General features: G+C 40.6%; 1 protein-coding gene across 3 annotated transcripts in view; it reads right to left on the bottom strand.

The window, feature by feature from the left end:
* Positions 1 to 26,353, bottom strand: part of Efcab14 (EF-hand calcium binding domain 14) — a 38,821-nt gene that overhangs the window by 3,824 nt on the left and 8,644 nt on the right. For all 3 annotated transcript variants that reach the window (XM_029476139.1, XM_029476140.1, XM_021160114.2), the window contains 8 exons: positions 25,472 to 25,617; positions 19,251 to 19,349; positions 15,760 to 15,870; positions 13,443 to 13,529; positions 12,309 to 12,500; positions 10,079 to 10,159; positions 7,715 to 7,826; positions 5,888 to 6,007 (listed from right to left, as the gene is read on the bottom strand). In XM_029476139.1, the coding sequence (XP_029331999.1) occupies positions 5,888 to 6,007; positions 7,715 to 7,826; positions 10,079 to 10,159; positions 12,309 to 12,500; positions 13,443 to 13,529; positions 15,760 to 15,870; positions 19,251 to 19,349; positions 25,472 to 25,617 (948 nt within the window). The remainder of the gene's footprint in view (positions 1 to 5,887; positions 6,008 to 7,714; positions 7,827 to 10,078; positions 10,160 to 12,308; positions 12,501 to 13,442; positions 13,530 to 15,759; positions 15,871 to 19,250; positions 19,350 to 25,471; positions 25,618 to 26,353) is intronic.

Below are 26,353 nucleotides of genomic sequence, written 5' to 3'. Positions count from 1 at the left end.
CCATGAAATCAGATGCCCTCTTGTAGCCTCCAAGAACCCACTTTCCCGAACCCCATGGACCAGTGGTTGAAGTGTTTGTGATCATGCACGAGCGAGGGCCAGGGTGTGGGTCCCCAGAATACATGCAAATTCCAGGAGGGCATGATGACCTTTCTGAAATCCCAACCTCAGAAAGTGGTGAGAGCATCCCTAGAGCAAGCTGGCTGCTGCGACCAGCCCTGCCGGCGAGCTCTGGGCTTGCCTGGAAGACTGACTTGGTGGGGATGGTTCCTGACATCAGTGTGGGACCGCCAAGTATACATGCACACATATACATGTGTACAAGCACACACATGCAAATGTGCACATGCACAAAAGCCATGCCCATACAGGTAAACATGCATATAGACACATACACGCAATACACACTCACATGTACATACAGATGTGAAATAAGGAAAAAACCAAGAATGATACTCTTTGATCCTTTAAGAAGGAGACGAATACTATACTGCACAGCTTCTTATACTGTGAGGTGAAAACTCATATGGGAGTTACATACCTGCAATGTTGGGGTCATGTTTGGCAACAGTGACCAAACAGTAAATCAGACTCATATGCTTAACAAGTCTGAGGTGTTTCTGGAAGTGTTCGCCTGATCTGCAGTTCGGAATGTGCTGACATACAACATAGACTTGGCAGTGCATATGCCCTCATGCCACACGCCACGAACGTTGCCTGAAGCACTTTGTTTTGGATTTCAGTCTACTGTATGCTGTGAGCTGCAGTGTTTTTATTGTATATACCAAGTTTTCTCTTCTTATAGAAACAAGTGTTTGTAGAAAACAAAAACTTAAAAAATATTTTCTTGCCATTGTTCTTTAGCATGTATCAAACCAGTGCATCTTTTGGTTGTAATGTTAGAATGTTTAATTTTTAAAACTGCCATTTGAGTTGCTGACTTAAGTTTTCGATTTCTGAAATGGCTCTAAAGATATTTTGCTATTCTGTACTACATATATATGTGAGATGGCATTCTCAGTTCTAATAATTATAAAATGCAAAGATCTAGCCGGGTGTGGTGGCTCACGCCTTTAATCCCAGCACTTGGGAGGCAGAGACAGGTGAATTTCTGAGTTCGAGGCCAGCCTGGTCTACAAAGTGAGTTCCAGGACAGCCAGAGCTATACAGAGAAACCCTGTCTGGAAAAACAAAACAAAACAAAACAAACAAAAAAAAATGCAAAGGTCAACTATAGCCAGTATTTGGCTACTTTGTGGCAACTTTTTTTTTCTTCCACCCTTTCAACCCCCCAACACTAGATAGGGAGAAAAAAAGGACAGAGAGGAAAGGGGGCAACATTATCCTTAGACTATTTCCTGCTAATTAGGGGTAGTATTGAGTTCCTTGGGACGTTTGATCTTTGCAGTTAAGACACCCAATTTTTTCTTTTTATCTTGTTTCTTCTTTGAGCCTGGCTACTTAAACGGTGACCAATACCCCAACAACAACCAATACCCCAGCCTGCTGCTTGGGAGCCTAGCATTGATACACCCTGTGAAGAGATCCCAGAATTCCAAATGTCACAGAATCACAGAAACTATCTGTAGTTGGCAAAACTACGACTCTGCTAGAGCACGAGGCAAATCATAGTCAGCTGCTGTGGACAATCTGAAGTAGCCCCATATGGAATTAAAACAAAAACTTATTCTTATACTATTTCTCTGATTTTAAAGAAACCAAAATTCTCACTGCAATCAACCAACTTTGAAAAGCACTGAAGTGTATCAAATATTACCCAGTATGGTGATCTTGCTACTATGTACCATTGTCTTTTTAGATCTAGAAATTAAGTAGTTGAAGAATCAGGAATTGGGAGGGAGATAAACACAGAAGAGGAAGGTAAAATAAGTAAGGATGTGTGAAGAAGTCATAGGAATCACGATTAACTATTCACCTAAAAATTCCCCACCTGTAATATACTAAGTCTGTGTGTAAAAATACGTATATAGTTTAAATGAAATTTCCTCGTCTAGGCTGACAATGCTCCCTCCAAGAGACCACCTAAGATAACTTCAACATTAGGCATAAGAAATCTTTTTTGGGGCTGGTGAGATGGCTCAGTGGGTAAGAGCACCCGACTGCTCTTCCGAAGGTCCAGAGTTCAAATCCCAGCAACCACATGGTGGCTCACAACCATCCATAACGTAATCTGACTCCCTCTTCTGGAGTGTCTGAAGACAAATGGTCAGCCCTGAAAACATACAGATTGATCAGGTTATAGTTAGGAATGTGTGTGTGTGTGTGTGTGTAAAAACAATTAATGAAAAAGAAACCATGGAGTTGAAAGAGAGCAAGGAGATGTATATGGGAGGGTTTGGAGGAAAGAAAGGGAAGGGAGAGTTGATATAATTATAATATAATCTCAAAATTGAAAGAAATAAAAAAAAGTCAGGATTACAGACTACTTTATTATCACCAGGATGGCCATCATCAGGAGCAATGATGATGTGGGGGAAAGTGATGAGTCCTTATGGGGCTAATGAGAATGTCAACTGGAAGTCACATTCTGAACAATGGTTTGGCCGTTCAGGAACTGTATGACCTGGCAATTTAATTCCTAGGCACTAGGTCAAGAAAACAACCATGTTTATAAAAATCTATGCCCTCATGTTCACAGCAGCATTATTATTTGTAAAAAACTGGAAACAACCCAAATATGCGTCAACTGATGAATGGATGAGCAAAGTGTGAATATAGCATACAATAGACTATTACTCAGCCATAGAAAGGAAGTATTGTTTCATGCCACAAAATGAAAAGAGAACTATGATAAAAGAAGTATATAGAAGGCCACAGATTGCATGATTCCATTTCTACAAACGAAACATCCCAGATACATAAGTTTATTGAGACAGTAGGGGTAACTGGAGTGCATCTTAAACTTCTCCCTTATCTATCTATCTATCTATCTATCTATCTATCTATCTATCTATCTATCTATCTATTTGCTTATTGTGTATGTATACATGTGTACATAGCAAGATGCATGTGGAGATCAGAGGAGAACTTGTGGGCATGGGCTTTCTTCTTCTACCATGTGGCTCCTGCTCAGGGTGTCAGGCTTGATGGTAAGCACTGAGGCATCTGGTCAGCCTCAGACGAAGCTGTTAAAGGAGTATGAAGCTTCATTCTGGGGTGATAAAAATGCTATGGAATTAAGTCAAGGTGATGGCTATATAATCTTGAGAATATACTAAGGCCCATGCAATTACACAGTTTAAAAGGGTGACATGGAGTATGAATTATATCTCCATTAAAAAAGGACCATAGAAATCTCTGCATCTGTTTGTTTATTTTTTGGTGGTTAATGCTACCAATTAATCTGTATTAAAAAAATAACAAAGATACTATTTAGAAAATGACATTAGAAAATTTCCAACAAAAGCCTTTAACATTTAAAAAGGATTTGATCCAGGGGTGGTGGTGTATGCCTGTAATCCAGAGTTCAAGACCAGCCTCAGATATACAGAGTATCAAGGTCAACCTGGCTATATGAGGTTGTCTCAAAACAAACAAAAGCAAAAAACAAACAAAAAACAAACAAAAAACATACAAAAAAACCCCAACAAAACAAAACAAAATAAAAACTTTAAACAAACACCAATCAACCAACAAACCAGAAAAATCCAAAAGGGGTTTCAGAGAGATGGGTCAGTGTCAGGAGTTTGTACCCCTCCCCCAGCGGACCAGAGTTCAGTTCCCAGCATCCGTGCCAGGTAATTCACAACTGCCTGCAGCTCCAGCTCCAGGAGGATCTGATGTTTCTGGCCTTTGAGAGTGCGCACACAATTAAGAATTACAGACGAAATAAAAAATAAGAAGGACTTGGCTGAGTTCTCATGCTCACTGAAAAGATTATAATACTTTAGAAGGAAGAAGGTCTCTAGTCTGCGTTTCTTTAAAAGCTTTCCTGATTATTTTTCTTCATTTATTCAAGATCATGCTTTGACTCCACATGCCTCTTGCTGTTTGGTACTTGGGAAGATGTGCTGAAGGGAGGAAAAACCATTTCTGTGCAAGATCTACTCTATTGAGGAAGTCTCATAAATTCCTGAAAGGCCCTCCTCACTCCTGTCCCGGGCCTGGCAGTGCAGCTGGTGAGACCTCAGAAATGCCCTGAGCCAGAAAAGCAGCTGGGATACTTCTTCCCAACAGCAAATGGCTAGATGGGAATTCCTTTCAATAGAGAGTAAATACAATGACTCGCCTTCCCCTCCAGAAAACAAAGGAAAGCCACCCCAGACGGGGCAAAAAGTAATGGTAGTTAAGCATTAACTGCAAGATGAATCAGCAACACAGTCATTCAGTTTCACAATCACGTCTACCAGGCTCTGTGCTGCAGGCTAGGGAGTGAACAGGACTGAGACTTTACTCATGGAAGCTAAACTGTTTCTTCCTAGGGAATTTCAACAGTGGCATATGCTAAATAGGAGCAAGTAAAACATGTAATGTACAGGAAGCACCTGCTCCAGACCTGGGAGATAATGTACAATGGCATCTGAACCTAAGTGAAGAACCAGTGCAAGGTATGTGGTCAGAACTGGACGACTTTGCAGATGGCAAGAGACAACCAGGAAGCCTCACCATCACAATGAAGAGTAGAAGACACTACTGGGAACAAGGCAGACATTGTTCTATGACGTATAGCCTTTGTATGAATACTTATTCTGCTCACTGTCAGAATCCCAGAGGGCCTGTTGCAGGGAAACAGTCAACTTTGACTTGTTTTGCTAATCTAACAGAATTGTGTTTGCTTTTTCTGTCCTCTGCTTTAGACAACCTATCCTTATGGAAAGAAAGGGACATTTCTTGGAGACATGATCTCACTATATAGAGCACAGGCTGGCCTCAATATCTTTATTGTTGTACCTCAGCTGAGATTATAGGCATATGCACTGTGTCTGGCTGAGACTGTATCCTTATTTTTTTTTTTTTCCGAGACATGGTTTCTCTGTGTAGCCCTGGCTGTCCTGGAACTCACTTTGTAGACCAGGCTGGCCTCGAACTTAGAAATCCACCTGCCTCTGCCTCCCAAAAAGCATGTGCCACCACCGCCCGGCAAGACTGTATCTTATACTGTATTCCATCCTTTGACATGGGGTCTGGAGGGCACTTAGTGAATGACTGAAGACCTTAAACAACATTTAAGAGAAAGGTAGTATGGAAGCTTTAGAGTCAGCCTCAGCTTGAATTCTGTCTCAACCAATTATCTGCTGTTTAGATGTGGGCAGCTTTCTGTATCTGGCCCAACAATGTTAGCTATAAATTGTGTGTGTGTTTCTGTGTGTGTTCCTGTGCAATTGCAGGCATGTGGAGGCCAGAGGGCAATCTCAGGTGTTACTCCTCAGGTACTGTCCACCTTTTAAAATAGATGATTATTATGTTTGTGTATGATGTGTGTGGGTGTGGGTGTACACATGTCATATGTTGAGCTCAGAGGACAACTTCATACTCAACTCTCTGCTTTTGCCTTTATGTTAGTTCTGGGGACTGACCTTAGGTCATTAGGCTGTAAGTGCTATTAGGCACTGAGCTATCTCTCTGGTCTCTGTTCACCTTTTTGTTTTTAGAAAATGTTTCTTACTAGTTTGGAACTCAACAAGTGGGTTAGGCTGGCTGGACACTGAGCTCCAAGAACCCACCCGTCTGCATATTCCCAGTGCTGGAACTGTAAGTGTGCCACCACATCTGGCTTTTTTCACATGGGTTCTAGGAACTGAACTCAAGCCTTAACCACCTGAATCATCTCTCTCTAGTTCATTAGATATGCTTTCATTTTTAAACAAGAAAAACATTAACAAGTTATAACAGTTACAACTTTGAACATTTCCATCATTAACATTACCTTTGATGCTAGAAATCCCAGGCAGGGAGAGAGGTTTTACTTGGGTCTCAATTTGGTTTCTAAGAAGCTGTGAAAATTCTGGCAATGCTGAAGGATCTGATGTGAAGTTCTGTACTTGCTCTGTAGCAAACACATATACCTTTATTAGAATCAATTCCAACACCAAATTAAGTTACTATCAAAGGTCACCTAGTACCATAGCAGGTGTATTTTAAGAAAAGTCGCTGAGAGTTACAGCAGCAGTGTGACTATGAAGGTAAAGGTACAGACTGAAGGATGTGTGCAGATAAGCGAAGAGGGATCAGGACTACACTAAGGCCTGAAGCAGAATCTGGCACAGGGTGAGTAGCCCTAATCTGAAAATCTGAAATGCCCCAAATCAAAATCTTTCAGAAGATAAACCAGGTGGAAAACTCCATGTATGACTTCATGTGATGGGTCATAGTCAAATAAAGGTGACCTAAAAATAACAAATAAAATTAACACCAGGCCATATGTATAAGAACAATGTATATATGAACCATGAATGAATTTCTGTATTTAGATTCAAATACCAATTCAATGATAACTTGCAAATATTTAAAAACAAAACAAAACAAAAATCCAAAACCAAACAAAAACCAAATTGACTATACTTTAGGCCCTACCTGCCTTATTGTCATCTATGCTTAGATGTTGTACTGGTTGGTTTTGTGTCAACTTGACACAGCTGGAGTTATCATAGAGAAAGGAGCTTCAGTTGAGGAAATGCCTCCATGAGATCCAGCTATAAGACATTTTTTTTTCAATTAGTGATCAAGGGGGGGTGGGCCTAACCCATTGTGTGTGGTGCAATCCCTGGTATGGTGGGCCTGAGTTCTATAAGAAAGCAGGCTGAGCAAGCCAGGGGAAGCAAGCCAGTAAGCAGCATTCTTCCATGGCTTCTGCATCCACTCCTGCCTCCAAGTTCCTACCCTGGTGAGTTCCTGTCCTGACTTCCTTTGATGATGAACAGCAATGTGGAAGTGTAAGCTGAATAAACCCTTTCCTCCTCAAATTGCTTCTTGGTCATAATGTTTTATGCAGGAATAGAAACCCTGACTAAGACCGATGCTAAGACTTGAGTTGGATAAGTCTTTTGACTTCTTGGGAAATAGGCTAGTAAGTCTGGTGTGGGGGCATGAGGCACTAGCCACCATACCATAAGAATGCTATATAGCAAGATGAAGCCAGTGTTAGAAGACCTTCAACATAGTTCTGTTTCTCACAGGAGAGAAACTGAGGGAAGCTGTTCTACAGCTCCAAAGCTGAAGAATGCTTGAGCTAGGGCGGTCAAAGTCAATACTGTCTAGTATCTTGTTACAGCCTGACAAGTCCTAAATCAGTAGATGTTAATTAATGCATCTAATAATATTGATTAGTGTGCCCTTACCTAAAGTCAAGTGGCCTGCAAATTGGAAGAATTCCATCATTACCTGTTAATGACTTTTTAGAGGACTAATATTTAAGTAAATTTTATGTACTCACAGTAACAGAAACATAACATTTAGGACTAGTTTAATGTAAGCTATGACAGTAACATTTTTGCCTATAATTGGATGCAGGCAGCATGGAGAAGTCTATTTCCAGCTAAACATTACCCGTTCTCCCCTTAATAGACTAGAGTACAAATCAAGTACAAAATGGGCTTTTGCTAAATGAAAGCGAGGTGCATCAGCCTCAGCTCGGTGCGCTCAGGCATCACTCACTCAGTCCCATCAGTGCTGGCGGACACCGTTCCTACTCCCTGTGTGGGAGACAGGCTGCCCAAGCCTGCGTGAAATATTCAGAAGCCAGCTAACTGCTTACCTTCATCTGTGGTCTCTGGAGGCCTGTTGCTTTCAGGTTTGTTTGTGAGAGCACTGATCAGCTGCAGTTTTTCTCGCAGCTCGGATACCTGAGAATTTGAATTATCTTCTTTCTGCCCCAAAAAGAGATCAGATAAGGCTTAAGGTGGGGGTAACACCTCACTGGAGCTTCTGCTGTACTCCCAAGACACATTCTGCACCTAAGACTGACCTTTACATGTCCCTTGTAAGGTCAAGGAAGGGATGGACAAATACTAGGGCTGGCTTTGGGGCCCGGTGTTGATAAGTGCTCAGCAGGATCTTACATTCTCTCTGATCTGTTTCATTGTGAACAGTCCATAGAGGAAAGTATGCATGTGTCAGCAGAAAAGACAATGTGCCCTTACTCAGGTGCTGTGTAGCACCTGCTTCCTAAATAATGGGGGACACTATTTTCTGGAGCTATTTTACACTAACTGAAAAAGTGCCTTGGATATCTCATCACTTTGTGACCATGTCATCTGAAGGAAAATTAAAAACAAACAAACCAAAAAACAAAAACAAAACCCAGCAGAACTCAATCAAACCACAAGTATTCCCCTGATTCACCCAACGGAACACTATAATGATTTAACTGGTAGCAAGAACTGTCAGAGACACAAAGTAGGAGTTGTAATATTTCTAATTCAAACCGTTACTAGAGTCTAAAGTCTACCCTATCCACACATGGCCTTATTTTCAGCTTTATCTAGGATGGTATATAAACCAATACACTTAATTGTAAGGAGAGCAGCCTAGTTCTTCTGTAGTTGGCATCGGTTTACTGTATGAAAAGGCCAACCCTTTGTTTAGGAGCACCAGTGCACCTCATGCTTCACTCAGTGAGCTTATGTGTCCCTGTTCTATCCTTATGTATACCCTAATAGTTACTGAACAGTGGCTACTGGATTTATTTAGGGAGACCCAATATGAACACACAAACAAACCTAGATGCTAAATGCTTACTGACAGCAGAAATTGAATCTGGTTGGGATGCTTTGATGAGGTAACATGAAGAGACTGACTGGCGTGACAGTTACAATACACAAGGGATCTAAAAGTAAAGCCAGAGATTTAGGCAGAAGTGTGGTTGCTGTGTTCTGATCTGACTGTTAAGATATGAATTACTGTTGAAATCACTACTACTTTCTAATATCAACCATCTGTTAACTTTTTTGTGTTCAACATTTAAATCTTGTTTTTAAAATGTTGTCATTTCCTAAATGATGTTTAAGAAAAGTGTAGAAACAGTTTAAAAGCTCAATAAAAGCCCACCTTATAATGCATCAAAATCTTAAATATATATGACTTTACCCAGACAATACAAATTTGCTAAGGATCACAGAGTAAAGTTAGAAAGTTTTACATCTAAACCTTCTGTAATATGGTCTTAGCAAAGTTCATGACCTAGGAACTTCCTATCCTCTGAACTCAAACACTATGTGCATCTCAGATGATGCTGTTCTATCTCAATCTTCCTGGTTCTCCCTTTATCTCAGCAGGACTTAACAGGACTATGAAAGTGTTAAGAATGCAATTTAAACATGAAATGATTTCTAAGCTGGACACCATTTTTAGATCATCTATGCCTCTGTCCCCTATTGTTAGTTTAGATAATTGTGCTAATTAATTTTATCAACTTGATACAAATTAGTGTGACATGGGAAGAGGGAACCTCAGCTGAGGAGCCGCCTTCATCCACCTGTGGATATGTGCATGGGGCTTTGTCTTAATTGCTAACTGACATGGGAGAGCACAGCTCACTGAGGGTAGCCTGAGCTGTATAGGAACAGGAGCTGAGTAAGCCAGAGGAAACAAGCCAGTGTAGCATTCCTCCACAGTTTCTGCTTCAAGCTCCTGCCTTGGCTTCCCTTGACAATAGAGTGAAACCCATGGGATATAATAAACTTCCTCCCCATGTTGCTTTTTGTCATAGTGTTTATCACAGCAACAAAAGCAAACTTGGACAATAACTGTCTCAGCTTAATAGTTGTTTACTTAGGAATGGCAACCTGATCCCTCTCAATGCCCACATCATACCCTACACTTTTCCACTGCAGCACTGATCAGACTTGTGACTTCTGTTCAGTCTTGAGCTGTGCCACCATAGGGGTCCCTATCTGTCTCATTCACCGTGGCCATCCCAGTTCCCTGTAAAGTGCTTAGTACAAGGTATGTGCCTCATGTGATATTCATTCATTCACCAATAACTGAACCTACTAACTGCTCTGTCTTGGTGTTTATCACAGAGGATCACAGTGCTCCTATTAGAGGGGTGGCTGGTTGTAGGTGTCGTGGGGACGCTGATGTGTTTGATTTGACTTTACAGAAGCTTCCTATCCCTTACCTTTATGCTTGGCACCTTTACAGTGTCACTTCTGTTGGTCACCAAAGACTCTCTTTTCAGAGTGGCAGCCCTATTCCCCATCTTAGAGGGCAAAGAAAATAGAAGAAAAGGTTAAGGGGAGACATTGAAACTTAAATGACATCAGATAGTTGTGTGTATGTGTACTCACGTGAGCAAGTATTTAAGACAGGGTCTCTTACTGAACCTGGAAGTAGCCCTTTTGATTAGGCTAGCTGGCCAGCATGTCTCTGCTCAAACCCAGAACAAATGGGTTTCAGATTTATGCCACTGTGTCTGGCTTTTTTGTGGGTCTGGGATTCTGAACTTGGGTCTTCACGCTTGTGTGGCATCTACTTTACCAGTTGAGTCATCTCTCCAACTCTGACTTAATACTTCTTAAACAAATTTCTCACATTTATTTAAGGGATCTGAACCACTTTAAACACAAATGGCAAAGGAGTGGGAGAAGAGAATAACATGGGAAGGACACAAGGAGAGAAAGTGGAATAAAGGCTTCTAAATGTTTTATTCACAAACTTTAAAACTGCAATGTAACTTCTACCCAGATCCAGTCTGACGCTGCTGGAAGAAATAGTAGGACAGATGGATACTATTACTGATTTTCTTTGCTGGATAAAAATAAAAAGGGGAGGGCAGAGACAGCAAGGGATATGGTGTGGTAAGTTTTCACAATAAGCCTTGAAAAACCTTCAAGGCACACTATTCATCAAATCACCCAAAGTTCTTAGCCCCTACTTAGCTTAGCTGAGTTCAAAAAGGCTTTAAAAACTAGGACTCCTTTAATCTTCACAGCTTTGTAGTAAATTACACACTCTTGTAAAGCAGGAGGGCCAGGCAGAAGGGGACAGGTCTTTCTACCCAACCCTTCAAAGTCATTTTCAGGCAGCTTGCCAAGGTTCATTGCAGCAGAGCCGGCTCAAGCATTTCTTACTCTGTGCCAGGGCTCCATCTCATAAGTGGTTAGCTCCCAGCTTTGGCTGTTCCTTGAATTTCAGTATAATTTCCATAAAAAAATGTACACGTGTCTTTGCTCTACAAAACCTTTAAAAGCAAGGCCTATCACTGTTAATGAAATGACCCCTATGAATCCCAGCATGATGTACAGATGAAACGTGAATTAAAGCAAACACTGTTCACAAGATCATGAAAACCAGAAACCCTCACAGCCAGTGAGCTTCAGTGATTTAGTGGGTCACTCAGTTCTCTAACACAGAAAACAACTCATTGACCTTGGAAGCTGAACTGCTCTGATTTCATCTGTTTAAAAATGTTTTTATTAGCATATAGTAATTATACATAATGATGGGTTTCATTATATTTTCCATCCATGTACAGAATATATTTATCATAATCACCTCACTCCCCCCTCCCCCCCCATTAACCCCGTGTTCCTCCCACTCCTGCTAATCTCCTTCCCAACTGATTGCCTTTCTGCTTTCATAATTTTTTCTGTGTGATTTAATTGGTTGGGTTTGTTCATAGAAGCAACTTCATCTGTTTAAATGGGTTTCCTAACATTATATGCAAAAGGTTTCCTCTATGCTGACAGAAGCAGGATGAATCTGTAAGCCAAGTTCAGAGTTAAAAACAAATGGCACAAGATTTTTTATCTGTCATTCTTACCACTTCTAACATCTATTTTTCTTTCTTTCTTTCTTTCTTTCTTTCTTTCTTTCTTTCTTTCTTTCTTTCTTTCTTTCTTTCTTTCTTTCTTTTTTGAGACAGGGTTTCTCTGTATAGCCTTGGCTGTCCTGGAACTCTGTAGACCAGGCTGGCGTCGAACTCAGAAATCTGCCTGCCTCTGCCTCCCTAATGCTGGGATCAAAGGCGTGCGGCACCACTGCCCAGCCACTTCTAATATCTTAAGAGAAAAGAAAAGAAAAGAAGAAAAGAAAATACGTGCCCACGTGTCTGTACCTGATGGACCATGGGCAACATTGAGAGACTTGTTGTTTCTGCTTACATGCTGTAGTGAGCTGATGTGTTTCAGCTGACCCTTGATGCCACCCCTTTCAAACACACACTGTAAACCCCGTGCCACTCACTTCTGAGAGCCGCTGTATGGCTTTAAGCTGATGTAAGGTAAGGACAAAACAAACATGTATTCTCTCAAGTGTGCACACTACTGTTCACAGGGGATGGGGAAGATCGTCTATGCACAGACAACACACACCAACACAACATGTCACAGCAGATCTGAAAAGCTTACCATGCTGGAGCTCACGTTTGTTCTCTGTTCTGCCTTGCTCAGTGCAACCACATTGCTTTCTATCAGGCTGAGTCTCTGTGTCAGGTTACTGAGGGTCTCGCTCATTCCCTTGAGTTTAAGGTCATGCTGTCTCTGGTATTCCACTACAGTACTGTTGACTTCCTCTAAGGAGTTGTGCAGGTACAGGATATCCTAGATTGGAAATAAACTGCATTGTAGATCCACCTGACACTGCAACTAGACAAGCAGGACAGGAGGCAAGGTCACAACTTCTCCTGGTTGTGACCACCAACTGTCTAGATCTGCTTTGTTCTTCCTACTCTAAACTGTTTCCACTATGCCCTCTCTTGGGCTGTTGGGCTTCAGCTAGACAGGAGGGTAAAGAAGAGAACTCTCTGCAGACTCTCACTCTGGTCCCTCACAGTGGTGATGTTGGGAATTATTTTCCCAACCTTTACCGCACTTGCTGGTAGGTTATTAACTGAAGTCCCATTAGCCTAATTCATCAGAACAAAACTACCTAAGAAACAAGACCAATTACTGAATTGGCTCATATAACAAAAGCACAGCAAGTAGTGCATTATTTAGTACTAGACTCAATTATTTTTATTGACATCTTCTAGTACTGATTACTACTTAAAAAGGAATGATGACTATAGCCTTTAAAGGGCATTAAACTCAGGACAGAAATTCTTAGAGAAGATTTCCTTACTCTTTAATACATTCTGATCCCAGTATCCCTCCTGTCTTCCTCTCCAGCCTTTTATCTTCAGACTTCAGAAAACGCCAAGTTTCAAGAATATGTTTCTCAACATTCTTAGAGTTTTTTGTGGCTCAAAACAGCAGTCTTTCTAGATTCTGCACCCATCCTTCCCTTGCCCTGGCTGCTACTTGTCATAGTTACAGGATAATCTGGTCATTTTATATCTTTCAAGATGTGAAAAGGAATTTATTCCATCGGTTGGGAGGAAGCAGAGTATGGAGAAGAGACAAATTCCCAAGTACCAGCATGTATCCCTTTCTGCTCAGCTCTCAGGCAGGGGTGAGGTATGAGGCATCTGCTGGGGCAGTATATGTGAAGCCCACAGTCTCAGACTGCCTCCAGGGCCCACCACAGTCCCAAGCAAAAAGTACCTGTTTTGCACTTTCACTGTGGGATTTATTGTCAAGTTCTGATGGAGGTGAAGGCGATGGCAAGATCTGGTTGCTTCCATTGTTCTCCTTTAGGAAATGTCAACACAAATGGAAGTTAGTATACAGGCAACAATTAATTACTAAGTTACTTAACCATCTGGATGGCCCTGGAACACACTTGCCTTCCCAGGATATAGCTACAGATTAGTCTACAGTAGTTCCCCAAAACTTACAGCATGACCCATCTGAAAGGTGTCAAAGGTATCATGGACTTTTGAGGGTGCCCAGCCTGAAGCAGAGGCTGGATAGCAGCACCCAGATTACCCCAGGAATCTGAGCTCCTTTTAATAAGCTTTTCAGTTTTTTTTTTTTAAACAATTTATTTATTTTATGTATGTGAGTACACTGTAGCTGTCTTTAGACACACCAGAAGAGGGCACTGGATCCCATTACAGATGGTTGTGAGCCACCATGTGGTTGCTAGGAATTGAACTTTGGACCTCTGGAAGAGCAGTCAGTGCTCTTAACTGCTGAGCCATCTCTCCAGCCCCACTTTTCAGGTGTTTTTGTTTTTGTTTTTTGATTTTTCAAAACAGGATTTCTCTGTATAGCCTTGGCTGTCCTGGAACTCACCAGGCTGGCCTAGAACTCAGAAATCTGCCTGCCTCTGCCTCCCAAGTGCTGGGATTAAAGGCATGTGCCATCACTGCCTGGCTGCTTTTCAGTTTCTTAATGGAATGAATTCCTCAGAAACTCCTCTTTCCTCTCCTTCATTATCTATACTGCAGGAAAACTGCATAATCTAATATAATTCACAGCGAATATACAAATGATTGGTTTTCCCTTTCAGGTATGCTGATATCTACACTGGAGGGTGACTCTTCCTTTTCCTCCCCACTGCTCTAGTGTCTTTGTAGAGACCTAAGTATATCATGCTTTGATACATGTCCACCCTTTATAGGAAGAGCCACATAGATGATTCCTTTGAAGCCTACAGCTATAGGTTAGCACAGTGTGCTAGTAGGGAGAATATTATCGGTAGTTATAGAAGGTTAAAAGATACTGATTCAGTTACAACAGTATAGCTAGCAAAATAGTTTTCCTTAAAACATGAAATCCTAGACATTTATCAACCTTGCTTTCATATAAATTGAAGGTAAGATTAAAAAAAAAGTGTAGTAACCAATGGTCCTAGGAAGCAGAAATTACTCAGCTAGGAGACAGTACTTTAGGAAATGGCTCATTACTTGAGAGCATGCATAAGACGGAGGGGTGGTGAGTTGGAGAGGTCTTTGCTATTATGGGTTACAAAAGGTCCACAGTGGCAGATGGAATCAGAAGTGAGTCTGGATACCTAACATTGAAACTTCTCCTTTTGTGTTAGCTCCACTAGTAACAACAGTGACTCGCTAATAACAGTGAGCACTCGTTCTGAAGACATGAAAACCCTTTCTGGAACTCTGATGCAGTTCAGGTTCCTTGGTACAAACTGCCAAGTTTAGAGTCTGAAGTCAACTTGTTTCTCCCATCAGGTCAGCAAGGGTGGTCGGTGCCCCTTTTCCTTACTTCCATAAATCCTGCAGGGAGCTGTTACACAGTGGCTACTGCCTGGATGACTGTGGGGGCTTGTGTGTGGAGCTGCATGAGGAGACTGAGGTGGCTGGAAATGGCAAGTTTTGCTTCCACAGAAGCACAAGTCATCCTCAAATTTTGGGGTTGAAACAACAAAAATGTGTTACTTCTCACTATTCTGTGGGTTCCCTGAGCTCATCTTGGGGGCTGGTGCAGGATGGATTCCACATGGTTTAGATAATATATATAGCTGCATTCCACTGACACCTGGAGGGAGTTGAACCACCTAAGATGACCATTCTTCTTCTAGATGGCTTTAGATGGTCTCTCAGCATTGGGGTGTAAAATGCTGCTCACATCCCTGATGCTCAGAGAGTGAGAAATAATAACTTGTTGGAGTGGTTTACTTTGCAGTGAGAAATGAGACAGCTTTCAATTTCTGTCTCTTTCTTTCAGATACCTTTCTGATCTCTTTTTATTCCTTCTGTTCCATCTTTGGAAAATGTATTATGAGCATTTCCTCCAATACCATGTTTGCAAAAGACCTTGCTTTCAATCCCATCTACCTTAATTGTTTGACTCACAGACTGCAGACCAATGAGTCCACATTGCTTTTTTTTTTTTTTTTAAAAGAAAAGCAGGTAGAGTAGTGTCTGCTCAGCTCAGTGGGAAATTAGTGTCATGACTAACACAGGAAATAGAGAACAGGAGCATGCTGACTGTCCGTAGTGCTTACAGATCTTACCATACTGCCCTGCAGTAACTCCAAGGTTGTCTTGTGTTCATCCACAGTCTTCTGTATCACCTCTACAGCAAGGTGGACACTGTTTAAAGTGTTGCCAATGGAAGCTACACTCTGCATAGAAACAATGTAGGAATATCAGCCCTTTCAAGAGCTTTATTAAGCATAACTGACATGCAATCTATGCATGTATTCAAAATGCACAATAAGCCTGTGAAACTATTTCCATAATAGAAGCAACAGACACTAGCTCCCACCCCCAGTTTCTCCATGCCTTTTTGTAGTTTCCCCCTTTCTGACCCAAAGGCAACCATTTGTTCATTTTCTGTCTATGTCAGTTTGCATTTTCTAGAGCTTTACATAAAGGGAACAATACTTTCTAAGATGGTTTTTAGTATGTCTTCTTTCACCAAGTACAACTGAGATTCATTTATATCTAAGCTGATTGGCATGTTACACACCATTGGTATAGTTTCATCAACTTGTTTACTCAACAGTCAGTAGATATTTAGGCTATTTTTAGTATTTGATACTGAACCAACAGAGCTGCTATAAGCATTCACAGGGTAATCTTTATGTGGTCTTGTGCCCTCATCTCCCTTCAGAGTTTCTCATTACCACAATACATAGATAACAGCTGACTATATGGCAGATCTATGCCTAACTTACTAAAAAACTTACATACGCCCTTCTAAAATGGTTGTGTCATTTTATAGCCCCATTTGCAGTGTTTAAGAGAGTTCATATTACTCTATACATTCAAAATATAGGTGCTGTTAACCTAAAAATTTTGCCCATTCTAATGGCAGTATAGTGGTATGCTGTGATTTTAGTTTACATTAAAACACTAACTGAATATAAATAAATATTTTAATTATTTCAACTATATTCAAACTATGAATTCCATGTAACTTATGCTGAAAAACAACAAAAATCATAAACATTCACTCTTTATATGAACATTTTCCCATATATAAATATAAGTTAGGCTATTTTCCCAATTAAGGAAAACGACAATCTTTCTAAAATAAAAGATATTTTCCTAAAAAATTATTTATAACAGTCAAATACTAAATAAAATAAAATAAAAGATAATAAAGTCTGGGACTCATGGATAATATACCTACCCATAAACTATGTGTGTTAACCACTCTGCAGGCAAACGGACGGCCAGAGTCAATGCTATTGACTGTCAACTATCAGGAACATTAGGTGATGACTTTTGAGCAAAATTGGGTGGGTGTAATTTTTGGCTCTAGGAAACCCAGCTGGCAGTAGAACTCTGTCAGCAGTGAGTGTAGTTAGGTAAGGGCAACTACTTATTTTGCTCTTATTAGTCTTGAAGAACCCAAGTATACAGAGGGCATGGCTCAGAAGTCATCTTTTAAAAATTAAGAAATTATGCATGAGTGTATGTTGTGGATGTGTGTATGTGAATGCAGGTGCCTGTGGAAGCCAGAAGAGGTCACTGCATCTCCTGGAGCTAGAGTTACAGGAACCAAATTCTATTCCCCAGCAAGAACAGTATGTGTTCTTAACCAACAATTCATCTCTTCAGTCTCTATTAGTTACTTAAAAAAAAATCCAAAAGAATGTTATTTGGTCAGTTTTATATATTTATATACTGACAATTTACACTGTAACCTTATTTATTTATTTATTTAGGTGATATTAATATTTTTAACCAGAGTAATTTTATTGTTTTGAGGAAGTCTCATGTAGTCCAGCTTGCCATACACCCAAGGATGATTTTAAACTTCTATCTTCCTGCCTCTACCTTCCATGTGTGGGAATTATAGACATGTATCACCACACCTGGCTTTATGTGGTGCTGGAAATCAAACCTAGGGCTTTGTGGATGCTAGGTAAGTACTCCACCAATAGAAGTGCATCCCCAGACTCCAACCCAAGTTTTTAAAATTACACTGAAACAAGACCTTAAGGAGAACAGGAGATAATAACACTTTCAATATTTAGAAAATTATGTGACATAAATGAAAGCTAGCTAAGTTTTGGAGATGAATTACTGTTTCCAAAGTGCATCATCATTTGCGATAAAAGCGGTGTCCAGCAGGATGGCAAAGAGAGAACATTTGGGATAGTTTCTACGCTACTATGCTATGTAAGCCTTGTTGTTGCAAAAAGCCACAGACACTCAAAGACACCTACTGTTTGAGAATCCCCACTGGCTGGCTGGCTAAGCCTGTCAGGACACAGGAAGATAGTGAGCTCTTGTTTAGGGGTTGTTTTTTTGGGAAGCAGCTGACAGATCATGTAAATCCTAGAATGAAAGTCTGAAACTAGTATTTCTACCAACTGCAAAGTGCCTGGTACACACTGGAGAAAGCTCCACAAGTGTTTATTGAGTTAAAGAGAACAAGAACAAGCCAGTTTCCTTTCCTAATGCAAGACTGCTAAGGTTTGCCTCTGTAGAGCTACAGAGGCCTGTCTTTTCCTACTTGATTCTTGGGAATAATGGTAAGTATCTGTCTCATTAAAGCTGCCTCGACCTTTCTAATTTAAACCCTGAGAGCAGATGACCATACTGGACAAGTAGCAAATTACAGGGACAGAACACACAATGTTGTGGTTGTAAAACATCAGGTTTTATTTTTGTGTAGGGTTTAGAAATTTCTCACGTTGTATAACAATTTAGATATTTATGGACAGAGTCTGGAATATAATTGAATCAAACAACACAGGCTAACTTTTAAGCCATGAAGCCTAGATTTAAAATTCACTATGCAAGGGGCTCTTATTCCTAACAACCTTTCCTTCATTTCTTGTTGTGAGATGATGGTCCCCCTGTTCAATGAGAAACCTGTTTCCCTTCCACCTCTTTTCACTCTCTGTCCAGCTCTAGGCATTCCTTGCTCTCATCCTTCTGGCTGGGATTTGTCTACTACATCTACATACCAGGGGTCAAATAAACAGAAACTATGCACTGCTCTTTGCACACAGCCCTGGGGTCTATGGTGTACACACAAGTAATTGTTTAGGACTTATACAAACGCCTTTAGAAAATAATACCCAATTGTTTCCAAAGTAATTCTTTTTTCAGTTTACACCCCAGAGTGTTTAAAAGTACCCTTGTCACAACCTGCTCCCTAATTTTTAACTTCAGCATTTATTTTAGATCATCTTTAAGCAGCAAAACAAAACAAAGCAGAAAAGCAGAGGTTTAAAGTAACTCTCACCCATAACTGGTCATGAAGTGTAAAACTGAAACATATAAACCACCACCTGCTAACACAATGGTCCCAGAAGAGCAATTCTGAAACCCAGATGGACAAATGAAAAACCATATGAACCATAAAATAACCTGTTAAAAACTAAGGGCCTAATTACCAAAGTTTGTACTCCATAGAACACAATGGTATACTACACTGCTCTTTTGAAGCAGCTGATTTCAAATACCAGGTTTTCGAAGGGAACTCTCAAGGTGCCAAAATTCTATCACTGGGGTGGCCATAGTGCCCACATGCAGCACTTACCTTCTGAAGTCCTTCTACAGTGCTAGGCAGACTAAGTAAGTCTGCGGCTGACTTGACACTGGCTTTTAGGTGGTTTACTGCAGAACTCAACAGAGAAATCTGAAAAAGATTAATAAACAACTCAGAATTTGTAGAGTATATGGTTTCTTCACAAACTCTATAGTTCACAATGTCAGGTACCTGTCAGCTCACAAGAGTGGAGGAAATGCAGTACTGTGGGAAGAGCTGAGATGCAGGCAGGAAGCAGCAACAACCCCCTATTTCTCTGCCCAATTTGAACTGGTGCCAAAGAGGCAGAACCTTGCAATGTCATTCTTTATCTTAGTCCTAGCAGTGTCACTGTGCAAAACCCTTCAGTTACTCAAAAGATGCAGTGACTACCACACAATCCTTCGACAGCTGAACAGGAAAAGACTGATGATCACGACCACTTCAAAACTTCACTTTGGTAAAATAGAACACCTTAGTTATTTAACTGAACTTTTGTTCCTGTCCAAGTGGGAATGTACATTATAAAGTAAAAGCCCATCATCACAAAATATAGTCCTCAGGAACGGCATCCTGACAACCTGAACAGCACTTTCAGCTACTCGGGGACTTGGTTTTGGTTTAATAATGTGATTAATATTTCAAACTCAATAGCTCAACCACAGCATTACTCTGTACCCTGAAGGAGCTCAATAAATACCCACTGACTTACTGAAGGATGCAATGAATGTATTAAAACAAATTGAATAAAAGGAAAATGTGGCTTCCTTTCTGCTACTTAGGGGTAGGTTTCTAAGTAGCTGGATTCCTGCTTAAATGGGGACTGGGGGAACCTGAGTAACACAAGATTTCAGGCTTCAACTTTATATTCTAACACATCTTGCAATGTGACTCAAAACACTCTTCAAAGAGTCTGAGTGCCAGACTGCTTCTTATTCTAAATTTTAGGATGAGAACAAAGGCCTAACCAATAGTTGAAATGAGTGGCCTCACAACACCTAACTTTCTGGGCACTTGCTACAGGTCAAGCTGGGAAAGGCATGAGAGAATTCGAGACACAGTAAAATCTTGGCATTTGGCATTTTCTCTGTGCACCTTAGCGGCAACCCTAGGGCTTAACATTCTGCTAAGTGGCTTCACAATTTCTGGCATACAGAAAGTGTGAGATAATGAAGGTTTGTTGTATTAAGCCACTACATTTGGAGATTAAATGTAACCCAGCAACAGATGATTCATATGTTGTAAGAATTAAGGACACGTGACCTCAGCTCTTAGCACATTGCAGAGTATGACCGATTAATCAGTGGCAGTTGTTTAGGAGTGAGATTTAGTGAGTACACTACCCTAAGTGTTCTCAAACATGCAGACCACTCATCAGGGCTCTAACTCTATCCATTTGAAAACAAAAAGGTGAGATACTCAGCCCACACTGAAAAATACTTTTAGAAAGCCAAAAACCTCTTACAGCAGCAATTATATCAGGGAGGCTGTGTCCCCCCTCCCCATTCCATTAAGAAGCTCTTGATAATATTGAGGCTTCAAAGATCATAAGGAGACAGGAATTCTCATGTATTGTTCATGGGGATGTAAACTGGAAAAGGATTGCTTTGAAAGAATAGCCCTCAAATGTTTATATCCTTTGTTCAGCAACTTCATTTATAGAAACCTATCTTGAAGATTACTTGCTCACAGGCACAAAGAAATATGCACAACAGGTCTTTCTTATTTGTACCAGCAAAACACTAGAATAATCTAAATGCCTATCACTAGATATGTAGATATATTCAGTAAACATACTGGACGTGTCCATTTATTTACATACACACTTGATGTAACCCATAAGCTGATAATATTAAAAGCTACGATAGCTTTATACTACACAGGCAGTGCAGAGCGTATCACTGACACGAGACAGCTATGTGGAAATATGAAGGGAGGGGACTCCTCCCGGGGAAGTTTTACGATTATTCTACATGCCCTATTATGTGACACGATACACACTAGTGAATAAACTCCTTTCACTGACAACTGGCAGATGGATCCTAAAGGGATAATAACACACTGTGCTCTGAGTGATCTGGGTAGAAACTATTCTGTCAGGTACTCTGATATCTTGAGGCTATGGCAGAGCTAGTCAGAAGTATCTTAGGAACATTATGGTCTCAGAGAAGGCTGGGGTGGCTGCTGGAAGCTGCCTTTTACTTAAAACTAGAGAGGTAATAAAAGCAGGTTAGGCCTTCTTGCCTCGTCATAAACACTGTGGGTATGAACTCTAGACTCTAGACAGCTGGATCACAGACTGGTCCCAGCTCAGTTATGCACCCCTACACCACCAGACAGTCTACCCTCCAGACCTTCCCTCTTCAGCAGAGCCAAATTGTGCAGGAAACTACTGTACACATACACGAACAGTCGGACCGGAGAGACAAGGGATACTCTCCCATTGTCACTCGTCTCAAACAGAGACTCTAGAATGTGAGACTGGATTCATGCATTACAATAGAACTTATCAACAAATGTCATATTTTACAATCTGAAGACACTAAAAACTGAGACAAACAGAAACCACTAAGGAAAAAAAATCACATTTAGCCAAAAGATAAGCTATAACTTCTATGCATAGTTTGATTTTTTTAATTAGCAAAAGTAGAAATAGTCACTTTAGACTATTTGCTTAATATAAAATTTTATACTTCAAAAGCAGAAATGCTATTTTTTCTTCAGGGTTGAACTTAATGTTCTTTAAATAGTAAGGAAAAAGTTACACAAACAGAGAATCACAAATGATGAATTATTATGAATAGGAGTTTTCTACACAGTTCTGACTGTCCTGGAACTTGCTATGTAGATTAGGCTGGCCTTAAACTCCAGAGATTCTCCTGCCTCTGTCTCTAAAGTACTGGAATTAAAGGTGTACCTGGCCCTGCTTACTCTTATAAAAATGGAAGGAAACCAGGCTCCCAAGACTTAAATGCCTCAATGCTAGGTTGATACACAGCTGCAAATTGGATAAGCTCTTTTAACTTTGAGTTTCAATTTTCTTTTTCTTTTTTTATTTTTTATTTGTTTCATTTTGTCTGTCTGCTATGCTTTATGAGACAGGATTTCTCTGTGCAGCCCTTGCTGTCCTGGAACTTGATCTGTAGACCAGGATGGCCTTGAACTCACAGAGCTCTGCCTGCCTCTGCCTCCCAAGCACTGGGATTAAAGGCATGTAATGCAATCTCAATTTTCTTATCTGCACTGGGTGCACCACTTACAACTTCTTGTGACTTAAGGACACAGAGAAAGGAGATCACATATGCTCTTCAGCTAACAGAGTGGTGTGCATTTCATGGAAGGAAACATTTTATGTACAACAGTTATCACCACTTCCCAGATTTTCATCCCCAGCTTGAGGCCGTGTACAGTGTACAGTGTACAGTCTCCTGGTGAAATCAGATGCATATGCAAAAGATCATCATACAAGTGCCCAGAAGAGAGCAGGACTTTGATAACAGTGCTTGTTGATTTACTTTATCTCTGGCTTCTTTTGAGGCCCAAGGAGGGCTATAAGGAAGGACTAAAATTTCCTCAATCTTCCCAAGTCTTTTCACTTGTCCATTGTCTTACAAAGGTACTCCATTCTTGTTATTAGGTAGTTATCTTCTGAAAAGCTACAGCAAACGTTGGATTAGTGAATGCTAAACACTGTTTCTAGGGGTGAGGGCTAGGTTCCTGTGAGCCCTTTGGTCACATTTTCAGTAACACATCAATTTAATATATAACCTTGTTTTACACGTGTTCCTGGTTAAACATATTTAACGACACTGCTGACTGAGACTGAACCCACAGCAGCAGCATGGAAAGTGACGCCTGAAGGAAGCCCCCAGCAGTGAAACCACTAACAAAGAGGACAAAGTGTGAAAAGAGACATGGGATACAGCCCAGTACCCCACTTGTTTACAGTAGGAGAACAGAACAAGAAGGCAGGGTGCTCCAGCTTTCAGTGTGTGCAGGGTGACTCAAAAGCCACTGTTGCTGTGCATGTATCAATGGATGATAAAAAGCTTCATACTTACAGATTCTGAGGTTACAAGAAGATTTTAGCGAGTAGATGACATTATGAGGATCAGCTGTACTGTCCTAGAGAGTAACCTTCTCTTTCTCTGGGGTCCACCTGGTCCATTCCCCCTTCAGACTTAGCACTCCATTTCTGGGAAAGCTGACTCCAATCTGGGTTGCATGTTCATTTCAATATGCCCTCAGCATCTGAGCCATATGGACATGCTTCACGTCAAGCTGCTTACTTTCCTATTTACTGTTTGTCCGTAAGATCACTGGGGTAAGGAACTGCATCGTTTTGGCTCTAAATCTACTGTAGTCTGAATGTTGCTGCTCCCCTAAAAGTTTCATGTTCAAAATCTCCAATGTGGTGGCAGTAAAAGGTGGGGTCCTTCAGGCACAATAAGAGAGGGCTCTACTTTCTCCAGAGACCAAATCTGATGGCATCCTGATCCTGGAGTCTTGGGCCTCCAGAGCTGCAAGCAATAAATTCCATTCTTCCTAAGTTACCTAGTCTAAGGCTTTCTGTTAGAGCAGTCGGAATGGACTGAGGCACAATCAAAGGCTTTAGCTCCATAAAAGCAGCTCGGTAAACATTTGTCTCCACAGAAAGGGAGGTGTCTTATAACCGTCAAGAGGGAACAGGCATAGTACCAGAGGTTACATGAATAAAACAAGGTGTAAATGAAGATTCATGTACTACAAAGATTTAAGGAAAAGTTGGATTTTAACTTTCTCAACCAGATGGCCTTTTCCCCAGCCTGAATTAACTTCAACTTACTTGGTAATAGGAATAGTTCTTGATAAGTGACAGAATACATTTTCTTGTGGGTTAAGTATCTTTTAATTGTTTAAAAATGCTGTTAGGATCGTCTGAATTGACAATTACCACTAGCCATAGTAAACATTATTTTTACTTTTATTTCTATTTTGGCTCACTTTGACTGCTGACTTGATAGAGCACTAGAGATGTGTAGCACTAACTTTAGAAACCCACCCAGACTGCCAAGCTCCCTTTGGAACCAACATTCAGCTCTACCTCACCGCCATCCATCCTTCTGGGTCTATGCTAGCAGAGAACTCCTCTGCAGTAGGTTGGCTTTAATAAGTCAATCTAGCATCTCATGAAGTGTGGGGCTACTAATCTGCCAAGAGTTTTAGTCTGACCTTCTCCAGGCTCATACGCAAAGTCCGAGGACATCTTACAGCATGCCAAGCACCAGTTTTCTCTTTGAGCAGTCCTAGAATGCCAATGTATAAGAAGGAAATGGAGACAGACAGTTGATGTTTGTCTGTCTGTTCATGAAAAGCAATCTTAACCTTGAATGGTTGGCCCTGTTCTGCCAACTGCGATCCACAGACTGCCCAGGAGAAACGTTCACTCTCCCAGAGCTGTGCTACTCCCACCTGATGTCATCTCTGTGACATCATCTCTGCCCACGCTGCTCCTCTGCTGTGTGCATGTGGGGCCACAGTTGATTCTATTCTTTGTACACAAAAGAAATGAATATCTGCTTTTCTTTAATTACCGAGAACCTAAGAATAAATGATAGAGTTGGTATCATCTGTCACTTCCTTCCTCTGAGACATAAAACAAAACAAAACAAAATAAAATAAAATAAAACACAGCCAAGTGTGGTGGCTCCTATCATCTTAGTGTTGAGGTCAACATGGGCTACATAATGAAACTGTCTCAAAACTAAAATAAAACACAGCCCCACCAAAGGAAAGACTAGGAACAAGCATCATAAGGCACTAAACACTTTCTGGGTGAGCCACTGCATTCAGAAATTTCACTTTAGCTGCTTATGGTGTTTAGTCTACTTCCTGCAGCCAGAGCTAAATACCATAGAGTGGGTGATTTATGAACAGGCTCATTTAGCTCATTTAAGAACACGTGACTGCATCTAATGAGGATTTTTGCCTGACTCAGTTATTTATAACTCCCTCTATAATGCTCTACCCTGTGCAGAAAGGGTTAACATTTTAAACACTTGGCAAATGGTAATTTTTTGTGTGTGTGTTTTTGTTTGTTTGTTTGTTTGCTATTTTACTATTTTAACATGTGATCACAGTAAACTCCAACTTAAAAAGGCAAAACTTGAATTATAAATTCATACTAAATGCTCACCAACCAATGTAAATTCATTTCCACAGCTTACACAGGAATAAAGTCACACTTCCACTACCTGCTTATTCATTTCTGTGATGTTGATCCAGACTCTGCTTAAGCCCAGCTCCCCAGACTCAATCTTCTCAAGTTGTTTTTGTTTGCTGAGAAGTTCCTCATTAAGTTTGGGGATTTCCTGGAATGAGCTTTTCTGATTAGACTCCACTGAAAGCAAAATAAGAACAATTGTAAATAAAGATCACATTCCCTCGGGTCCCAAAATTGGGGGTAGGGGAAGCAATCACAAGGTAGGAAAGAAGGGAAGGAGATTAATGAATAGTGAATTAATTTTGGGGTGGTGATGACTTAATTCACAATTACCTAATTACACTGAAAAGGAGGAAAGTGGTGGGGCAGGGCAGCACTGTGACGTAAATGTGCATCTTTAACACTTTTAACCAGGCACACAGTGACAGATAAATGTCTGACCAGCTTTCAGATTAGTCAATTGGACTGACAACTCCTATCCCACGGATGCACAAAGTGCCATTACAAACTACCTCTAAGTGTTTATTTTCTTCTACTTTAAGTTGGCTGACTGAGAGGGAGTATTCAAATACTAATATGAGGAATACGATTATTTCACAAATAGTGTTTTCTTAACCAATCCAAAAGCTCAAGATGAAGCAGAAGATAAACGTGTCAGGTGGGGCACAGGGGGACATATGGACTCTGGAAATAATTCCTACATAGTTAAGGGATCTAAAGCCTGAGGCAGAAGTCAAGGGTGACTCGCTTCCTCCTTTGGAAAGCATTTTTTTCTCTTAATGGAAAATAAAATATTGATAATGGCTGTTCCTCCAGAATAAAACCTATGTCATTTCTCCTTAGGTCACAGACGTTCTGATTAGTTACTGTATGTACACACACACACACACACACACACACACACACACACACA

This window comes from Mus caroli, chromosome 4, assembly GCF_900094665.2.
Source record: "Mus caroli chromosome 4, CAROLI_EIJ_v1.1, whole genome shotgun sequence".
Lineage (NCBI taxonomy): Eukaryota > Metazoa > Chordata > Mammalia > Rodentia > Muridae > Mus > Mus caroli.
This window is presented reverse-complemented; position numbering and strand designations above follow the sequence as displayed.